The 10,258-nt window shown below is 39.4% G+C and overlaps 1 protein-coding gene across 1 annotated transcript; it reads right to left on the reverse strand.

Annotated features, from left to right (window-relative positions):
- LOC309678865 (uncharacterized protein) lies at positions 1-5,290 on the reverse strand. The gene is made up of 7 exons (XM_082492043.1): positions 4,886-5,290; positions 4,672-4,797; positions 4,251-4,376; positions 3,681-3,790; positions 3,485-3,556; positions 3,194-3,392; positions 1-2,505 (listed from the first exon to the last, which is right to left on the reverse strand). The coding sequence occupies exons 1-4, from the start codon at positions 5,080-5,082 to the stop codon at positions 3,748-3,750; spliced, it is 492 nt and encodes a 163-aa protein (XP_082348169.1). The 5' UTR covers positions 5,083-5,290; the 3' UTR covers positions 1-2,505; positions 3,194-3,392; positions 3,485-3,556; positions 3,681-3,747.
- Between the last annotated feature and the right edge of the window lie 4,968 nt (positions 5,291-10,258).

The following is a 10,258-nucleotide window of genomic DNA, read 5'->3' on the forward strand; positions in this document are numbered from 1 at the left end:
TGAGTTTTAAATAAAATGCGAGGAACTTTTTCATTAACACAACCTACAGAAAGTTAATACATTCTGAATAAGCTTGAGCAATACCTATTAGCATTTTGGCTTGTCGTTTCTTGTTGCCCTTCCGAGAACTACGTACAGACTCTCTCAGTGAAATAATCCACTCCACACACTTTATTCATGTTAACATAACACAATAAAACTTTAGGTAATTAAGTTTAATGTGCTGTTCAACAAGTAACATGAGATTTCATACTACAACTTACAGCAATTCTTTATAGTTCACAATACCCTCACAGCAATAATCAAAATGGAACAAAAACTGTCCCCATATTGTTATGCAAGAGCTTGATTTTCTTCTTGCTGGTCACCCTGAAAAGTAACACAATAACAGTTAAAATATGACATTCAAATATCTAAATATGAAATATGTTTGCATTGTTTCACACAATATGTCTAGACAAGAACATTCCCCTAATACAATCTTCTAACTTTGAAATAATGGCAAATATTACAGTAATTCCATTTGTGCTTTTGTATGGGTAATACATATCATCAGACCAATATCTTATGTTTTTATGATATATATACATAGGTTTCACGACAATGAAATACAGATCAACATTTAGCACTACAATAAAGTGAATTATTTAATTAAGTGTCTTAGACTAACCACTCAATCTTCATTTTTTCTGTAAGGAAAAGCAGTGTTAGACATTCACTTTCAAGTTACATTAGTGAAGCAACCACAGATTGTGGTTTGTTGGGGGGATGGTATGTGTGCATGTGGTTGTTTTTTTAATTAAAAACAAACTGTGAACGCTAAAGATCAAAAACAATACATGCAGAGTCTTCTGGTTCAATTAAGAATTGTTATTTTATACTTTGGCCCAACTTAGTCTGAATGCAGGCTATTCAAAACAAAGCATCAAAAATTAATTTGTTGGTAGAGCACAGGAAGCTGTCCTACTATGCAGGTGATTCCCCCCCACCCCCTTTTTCTTTTAAATGTAATTTAAGTTTTACTTTCCTGCTTCCTCAGAAACTCCTCAGCTATACACACTAGTGTCATAGTAAGTCTTCAGCATTAACAGCGTGCTGGACATTTTCTCAAGATTGTTTATTTTCTTTTCAAGTTAGGAAATTACAACTGCCTTGTCTGGACAGTAATCTTACAACTTTTCAGACAGCAGATTAGTTATGATAAAGAGAAGTTCTACAATGCAGGCTCTCGCAAGATCCCATGATTGTGAGAAAAGTTACGGAGCAGAAATTGTTATAAAAGCAGTTGCTACTACCATTTTAGGAGAGACAGGAACTGAAGCTGAAGCCTACCTTCAAATTAGGGGCTTCCCAACCAATCCTTTACTACTGACTGACACCAACTCATCCAACAGGTTTCAGTCTTCCTCACCAAACGGCTGTGACACTTTTGAGTATTTATTTTGTATTTTTATTCTGTTTCATTTCTTAGCGAATCAAGGCAAAAAAAGATACATTCCGTAATCAAATCCCAGGAAAGTCAGTTCTATCATGAGAATCTGTCTCATTAATAAAGGTCCGGGTAAAGGAGTTTTTGAATCTCTTATCACTCAAATATTGCAGAAGTAAAAGAATCCCCAAAACCCCAAAGCTTCTTAAAAAAACCCTATTCAACTACTTTGACTCATCATTCTTCAATTTTAATGTCAGAGTAAATAACAAACATTAAAGGAAAAACAGTAAGTTGCTTATTATCTGCTTTGACAGCTTTGCACTTGTTACATCTAAGCCAGAAAAGTATCTGAATCTAGCCTGGTTAGTATTCTAAATGTTAAAGTTGGAAGTTAATAACAGAAGAAGCATTAGAGAAGAACTGAATGTATTCAGGAACCTAACTGGATAGGGTTCCATAACACTTCCCTTTGGCTATGCCCTGCTAATACTACTTCGAATGTGATTTCCCTACATCCTTTTCTTCCTGTGTTATTTCAACATTCCAACTCTTCACAAAAGCCAGAACTGAAAAAAAACATACCATTTCACCTGGCAAGAATCCTTAAATCCCTGCTACTTGACTCCCTCGCTGTTTCTCCATCAGCTTCATTCTCTACAACAACGGCAACCTCTGAAAGCTAACATCAGCAGGCAAGACTCCATAAACGCCACAAAACCCAAACATTAAAACCATTGATGAAGCAGGTGTCTTTAAGCGTTCTTGCTCCATTCTCTCTGCTATATCCAGTTCCTCAACAGTTAGTGTTTAGCCGACCTTAAACTAAACTAGATAGTAAAAGGCTTAGAATATAACAGGTGCTTTATGACTATTAATTCAGAATTTGTTAATAAAGCCTCTTCAACAAGACCTTGTTCTTTTCCTGGCCTGTATATAGCAGCATAGAATGAAAAGATGTACTCCATAAGGCCCAAAACAATAACAGCAACAGGAAAACATGACACCCAAATGCCTGGAAAGCAGGAAATACCTGCCTTCATCTCCACCCTTCAATAGGAAGTGCAGTACCACACCTTTAAAAACAAGAAGAAAAAAAAAAGTATACATTAACATAACCACTGTTCCTTTCCAAATGAAAAGCACTATTGTCTACAACAATTAAGAATTCTGCCCACCCATCTAAAAACACTGAGTTAGTAACTGAGTTTAGCCTTACTTTTAGGACCCAAGTTCAGGTACCAACATCACTTTGGGCAAATCACTTGACCGCTGTATGGACATCCCACAGCTAGTAAAAATCTTTCAATAACATCATCGCTCTAGCTCACTGCTATACTGTGCATGCAAAACAAACCCAGAAGCATTACCAGTGATGTGGTGTTCAGACAGTGAAACACAAACCAGTCGTTTTCCTCATAGAGAAGCCATACGACTACTCCTGGTCAGTGACTATCCCCTAGAATAATACAGTGTGCCCTAGGAAGTCTGTCCCATAACAGTTGTCTTATTTTTTAATCTCTTTATTCTTTGACTACTGTAATTTCTCAGCTATATACAATTACCACTGCATACACGCCTGATCATTTTTCCAGCATCTTCACATAGGTATTATGAGACTGTAACAAAGCATCATATACCTTACCTTTTAGGGTAACAAAGTTTTTCTCATACCAAACAACTTTTCACAATATTTCTTACATCTCAGCAGGCTGAAATAAGCACTATAATATAATAATCAGTTAATAACAAACCTTGTCTCACCTGTATCAAATCAGTCCCAGGAGTTCAATTATTGCTGCACTCCAAACTAAAATTATACTGCCAGAGAAAAATGCTATTTTGAAGAATGTACTTGAATTTGTCAACTTCATCAGCACTGGCATTTATTTTCTCCTGACCTAGCTTCCAAGAATTCTTCTGTGCCACAGATTTGCTTTCAGAACCCCAACTTGTTCACCTACTAAAATCAAAAGTAAGAAGAATTAGGAAAGTCACAAGCAAAACCACAGTGGAAAACGAGATTCAGACAAACATGCTACATGCATTACATACTTCACCATATTAGCGAGGGGTTTGGACACACCATGCAATGCCAATGTAATGTCCTAGGTTCTCAGTGGCCCCCTGCACACATTAAAAGATACATTTTTTAAAGGTCAGATAACTAAGACATGGACAAAATTACAATTACTCAGTAACATTGTTGTGGATAATTGAAACCTAAATAAAGAGTAATGGACAAGCATACCTATTTGAGGCTCCTCTGATCTCAACTGTGAATGCCTCAGTTACTGATGACAGTGCAGTAAAAGAAATCAGCAGTCGACTGATGGTGTGGTTGCCTCGTTGAGCGTGGCACTATTTTTAGATAGGTTAACACATCACTTTGTACGTAACATCACTCAGTCAACAATTAAACAGTTTTCTTTTGAGAAAGGTCAAAGCACGCGCAATTGCACTCGGCTGGAGACTGTACTACTGTAAAAGTCTAAATGCTTACTAAAATGATTAGGATACGTATAAAGTACCGTCTATTTTCTTGATCCACTCGTGAATCTTGTGCACAATTAAGGAAGGCAGTCACTGAACAAGCAGGTTTGCTGCATGTACTCTTAAGAGTCTTACAACTTTTCCAAAACCTCTCTCAGATTCTTGCCTCAGAAAGACTGGACCAACCAGTATGTACCAAGATGTTTTTCAATAATGAATCAGAGAATGAATGACATGAGTTTCTAATAAACAAAACTAAAAGTGATAATAAAATCAATGCAAAGTATTTTCAAATGCAAAACATGCAAAAACCCATAGTATCACTAACGTGTCATCTGTCTCCGTTGACAAGCAGCCATGTGGCACCTCTTTCTCTTCTTTCACAGTTACAATTCTCACATCTCCAAGCTCAGAACAAGCAGATTTTTTAGACAACTGGTCATCGTTGTCATACCTGCAAATACAACCCAAATTGTTAACTGAAATATTTCTACTGAAAAAAAACTTTTGTTTCTATTTCATCTAGACTATTATTATGTGCTCAGCAATACAAACAACAAAACAAATACATTAGCTATTTTACAAAGGATATCCAAAAATCTTCCATTTTAGTAAAACTAGCGGTACGCTTTCCTCTTTCTTATATAACTTCCACCCCACTTTTTTTAGATGTCAGCTACAGTCTTTTAAGTACTATTAAGAAAAACATTTCATCCGCCTTTCCCATATGAAAAGACTACACTACTAACGTTCCATCAGCTGCTATTAAAGAAGTGCTGCCTGACAACGCTCTTTCTTCTTTCACAGTAATTCTTCTCACACCCTCGGGGAGGGAACAGATTGGAGCTTTTGACAGTGGGTCATAGCTGTCATACCTAGAAAGAAGATACACAGTTGGCATTAGCGCCAAGAATTATTTACTTGGCATCAGTAAACAGAGGAGCATTGTGACAGTCTACTCACAAGTCCAGTAAAAACCCCGCGACTTCTGCATCATTTCTGAAATCCAACTTCTCTTTAAGTGTCAACCATCGGTCAATATGATTTCCCACATAAATCCTTGTTTTCCCCCTTCTCCTATCCAGACTTTGCTTTCTCTTTTTCTTTTCCAGAAACGACAGCACGGGGGGCCTTCCGCATCTCTTTGCTGGGAGCGACATCGTAAGCCTAGAAATAACGGGAAGGCTGTTGAGCGAGGCGCAGCCCAGCGCCAACAGATTATACCTCGGCCTTCTGAATCCCCACAGCAGAACGCCCCGACTGCCGAACGCCCCGGGGTGAGCAACCTGACCCGCCACAAACGGGAGCGGCTCGGGGCAGACGCGACACCCGCCGACACCCCCCGCCCCGGGGCGGCCCCCGCCGGGGTCGGTCCGTCGGCCACTCACTCACCGGCAGCGACGGCGGATAAACACGGGGCACGTGACCGACGCGCGGCCTGATGACGCGCTTGTGACGGCCGGAAGAGGAGCGGCGGCGTCAGAGCCGAGTGGCGTCCTGCGCGCGCGGCACGGCCCCGTTTAGTGGTGCGTCAGGCGTCACGTGACGTCAGCAAGGCTGGCTCTCTAAAGGCCAAGTGCCGGTTTTAAGGAAAGCGGTTCAAAGCCTTTTTTAAACGTTACAACACGCGATGAGCTACAACTGGGAGGGACGCGGAGGTAACAGCTGCAGTCCCCCAGCTACGGAAGCCGAGAGGAAGCAGGTGACGCTTTTTTAAAGTATTCCTTTAGTAACGAACTCCAGTAAGCGTGTTTCAAACAAGAAAAACCACACTGCTTTTCCAAGCGACAATTCCCAGCGTGAACTGCAAAAATACCTTCCGAAAGGGCAGATTCAGAGCCAAAACCCGAGTCTTCCTCTGCAAAGCAGAAACCGTTGGAGAAGTGGCTTACCAGGGGAGAGGGAAACACTACATCAGTGACACAGGGAGAAACAAAATGCAGCGTAAATTTGGAATCCACCTTGTCACAATGTATTACAAGGACCATGCCATACGCGGCACGCGTCCTACCAGTTTCTGAACACTTCCATGCACTTCTGCTTCCATATACTGCATTTTTAAATGACTAAAAAGACATTTTTGAATAAAAGACTAAAAAAATAAATAACTAAAAAGTTAGCTAGCAATATTCATGGCTAGTTTTATCTAAACAGCAAGAGGGACAATCACACCTGCCAATTTATTTTTTATTATTTCTACTGTAAATTTTGGTAAACTCAGTAACGAGTCAAACAAGTCAGCTCAAGAGCTAGTAGGTGACTGAAGACTTATAGAAACATTTGTTTGCTGAATCGGATCAATAACCAACCCAAAATCTTTTCTTTGTTTTTGTCCAACATCTACATAACTTGACAATAAAGAACCGAAGAAAAAAAGCCATCATGTCCTGAAATATATTTCACTATCTTTTATCACTTACAGCAGCAGTATGTGAGCAGATTGTCATGACACATTTTAGTGTGTGTTAATAGAGAAGTTTTAAAAGATTTATCATAGCATAATTATAGGTTTTCTCAAAATAGCAAATTCTCAGTGATAGAGTATATAAAGATAATCCCTTGTATTTTACCACTTTCATTTAAATATGAGGTAATTTCTCCTCTATCACCTCCTCTATCACCATTATTTCTGTAAAATGCATACTTAGTCATACTGTTTCCAAGTAAATATGACTATTTAAGAGGCTTTTCGTGCTTATTTCATCTGATTGCCTTCACAAATATAGTTATTGTCTGTATAAGTAGAGTCACATTCTAAATAATGCAACTGTGTTAACCACTACAAGCTGTTGTGTGCTTAAAAGTTCCTGTTTATCTTGAAATCACAAAGCTACTGGGAGAAGCAGGGGTTACTAATAACATTTACTTCTACCAAGTAATTCTGAAACAAAAGCAAGCATGCAGCCACTCGCATTTCACGCTAAGTTAGTAAGTTAAGCAAGGTACCGCTGTTATGCATGCTGGTAAAGTCAAAACCAGCATTTAAACATAAAGGTGCATGTCTGTGATCTCAATAATGAATAAATAGATAAGAAAAAAAAATATCAAAGCTTTTATGTCAATGTATCTTGCCATATTTGTCAGTTTTTTTCTGTTTCTTTTATGAAGTAAGTCTGCTAGCCAGTATCAATTCCGCCTGCTTCAGCTGACTCTGGCTGTGTGAGAGACACAGCAAGGGAATGCTTTTAATCCCACCAATATTTACATTAATGCTGATTTTACCACTTGGATATCCATGTCAGTAAGGTTAATATTTTGCCCCCGGACTGTTTCACCCAAGTCCTTTAATAAACATGCATTCCTAGTACAATGAGTGTATGTTATAAAGCGGCAGCAGCAGCTGCCACTTAGGAATGAAATTTCAAAGCCAATACCCCAGGCTCAGCAAAGGTTAAGGTTCATTTTCCTCCACAGCAATGCAAAGAAATGTATCTGAGGGCACCAGGTGCAGCACACTGCCTCCTCATGAACTGCAACTGCAGCCATGCAGGAAAGAATTTCAGAGGTATATAATTTATATAACTATAAAAGTTCATATATATAACTATATAAGTTTGTAGCAGTCCCCCTGCTACAGTACTGAAACTCACTCTCTCCTCTTACAATCAACTTCTCACTGAAAATCCTGGCTATACTATCACCTTTCTTCTGATAAAGGTTGTACTATGCTTCATTAGTTTCCAGAACAAACTTCTCTTTGAGCCTCTGCATATTTAGCTTCCAAATGTAAGCATAGCAATAATGTACCTTACAAATTTATAAAGCCCACTAGCTCCTGAAGTGTGTAATTTTCAATATAAAATGCCCTATTTTGCTCCAAGACCAATCAGAAAACCCAGCAATATGTTTAAATATTATAAACATTTATTTCATGTTTTATACATATATTTGTGAGACAGGATTGAGAAACTGCTCCCTGGAAATACTAATGCAAACTTCTTCATATAGCAAGTGATTTATATAGAATAAAAACCATGCAGAGATCAAATTTATCTTGCCAAGTATCCTGTTTCCAGAATGCATGAGAATGCTTGATCCTTTATGTGGTATGTTCTCCCAGTTTCCAGTTATCAGTGATTGAAGGACTTTGAAGGCATAGAGGGTGAATCCAAACCATTACGTTAAGCAGGCACAGAAAGACCTATACTCCATGAACTGAATCCCTTTTAGACCCCACTTAATATTTTGAGCTTCATAATATCCTACTGCAGTGATTCTTCACTTTGCTTTTTGAGCCATTTGTTACAAAAAGTGATTTATGACACTAGCACAAAGTCATATATTTCCATGTTCCAATACTGATATCCCGTTAAAAAATACAGCACAGCAGTGATATTAATTAGCCCCCCCAAAAAAGACCAAGTCTATCATCATGAATAGCTTTAACCAGTCTGTTTCCCTTCTAACCTGAAACAGAAATCAATGGCAACTATTTAATAAAGAGCACTAAGAATAAAGTTGAATACCACAAGGTTTATCACCACACAGTTCATTCCAGCAAGAGTCTTTGCTTGCATTAAAATCCTTAATGCTTTCAGAACAATGCAATTTATTAAGAACAGGATACAAAAGATAGATTGACACAGAGGTCTAAGGTGTAGGCTTTCAGAAAGCACATTAATTTTCAAAGTTGAGCTCCCAGTCATTTCAGCCTTCATGATACAAAACAGGAACTACTATATTCAAAGAGATTTTAAGAAAAATTAGCTGTACAGAAAACTAGCAAGACCTGCATTCTCAATGCATCTTGGTCTGTGTAAAATACGTGATACAAAAGTAGAATTTCTTACGTTTATCGATCACTGCTGAGGATGATTCATCTTATTTCAGTTCTTTCACAAGCTTTATATCTTCAGTCTTTCATCTAAGTTATCATTGTCATATCTGCAAAGAATTAATAATAATTTTTATATTAAAAAGCAACTAAATTATGCTAGTGCCTAACATACAATAAAAACTTTCATGCGGGAAACATGAAGTAAAAAATGTTGAACAGTCAAACAAGCAGAGCAATCAAACCAATAAGCTAGCACCTTTTCACTATAGAAGAAGAGTTCTCTAACAATACATTTGCTCCATGTTTCCTATTTTTGCTTTCTCCCCCTCACCATCTGCTTCTGTTCTGCTTTTTCTTCCAAAAAGCATCCACCTCATTTAGCTTCACTCACCCCATCACACAATTCAGACTGAATAGAAACAAAATTCCCAATGCCAAAGCCAAAAAAGCACTACCTATTCGTAAAAGGCCTTCTAAAAATAACTCTCATTTTTCATACAATAATTTTCTATCTTTAAGAGAAATAGTCCATATTGATTCAATGTTTTGCTACACACACCCTTTAAGCTTAGGAAGTTGAGGGTTTTGGCCATCAGTACCTTTGGATTGTACCTCTGCCTTCAGTGCTGCCATTTTTGCCAAATCTTCCTCTGTTCTTTTGGTAGCCAGTACTGAATTCTACAAGAGTGAGATACTGTAGCATGGAGAAAGAAGGTGAATTACAAAACAGACAAGAATTTCAGCTACTTTCAGTATTCTTCAGCAACAAAAAAGAACTACTCCTTCCATCATAGAAGTCACCTAAGCAATGCTCAAATGGATTGCTGTTTCTCTAGGAAACAAGAGTTCCTTAGGAGTTAGCAATACCCGTGGCCAGCTCCTTGCGTGTCCCTGTCCCCCCTGGGAGGCTGCAGCTGATGAGCATCGCTGACTCGGGACACAGAGGGCTCTGGGGCTGCTCTGGTCTCCAGGACTAGGAACCGCCAGAGCCCCGGCTGAGGGGGCCACCTGGACCTGAGGAACCCTGTCAGGACAACCACCGTCAGTTCGCCTCTCTGCAAGCAGCTAAAGCACAAGTACCCTTTTTTGCTGTTTTTACAACAGTTTAAACTCAACGTAAAAGTACTATTTACTGCACCAACACAATACTGCCACGTGTTTTAATGCCAACACACCATTAGTTTGATGGAGCAGAACACCACTTCTGTCAAGACACGAGCAGAGATTACTTGGTTAACGACACTGAAATACCACTTCTGGTGAAAAATTTAAGACAGCATGACGGATTGCTTTGCTTAAGAAAACCTGCACGAAAATAACAACATTTGGGGGCGAAAATCCTCACAGGGATGCTCAGCAGGGCCTGAGGAGGCCGCAGCTCCGCCAGTAGAGCCCCCTCACAAAACCCCACGGGGCGGCAGCTTCGCACCGAGACCTGCTCCCCACGACCCCCGCCGGCATCCCGTCGGAGCGGTAAGAAGAGCCAGCTCCTAGCGACGGGCCGGGCCGGACCGGCAGCAGTGCGGCCGCCGCAGCACCCACCTCTATGCCGACACTTC

Source organism: Vanellus vanellus, assembly GCF_965231255.1.
Source record: "Vanellus vanellus genome assembly, chromosome: 17".
Lineage (NCBI taxonomy): Eukaryota > Metazoa > Chordata > Aves > Charadriiformes > Charadriidae > Vanellus > Vanellus vanellus.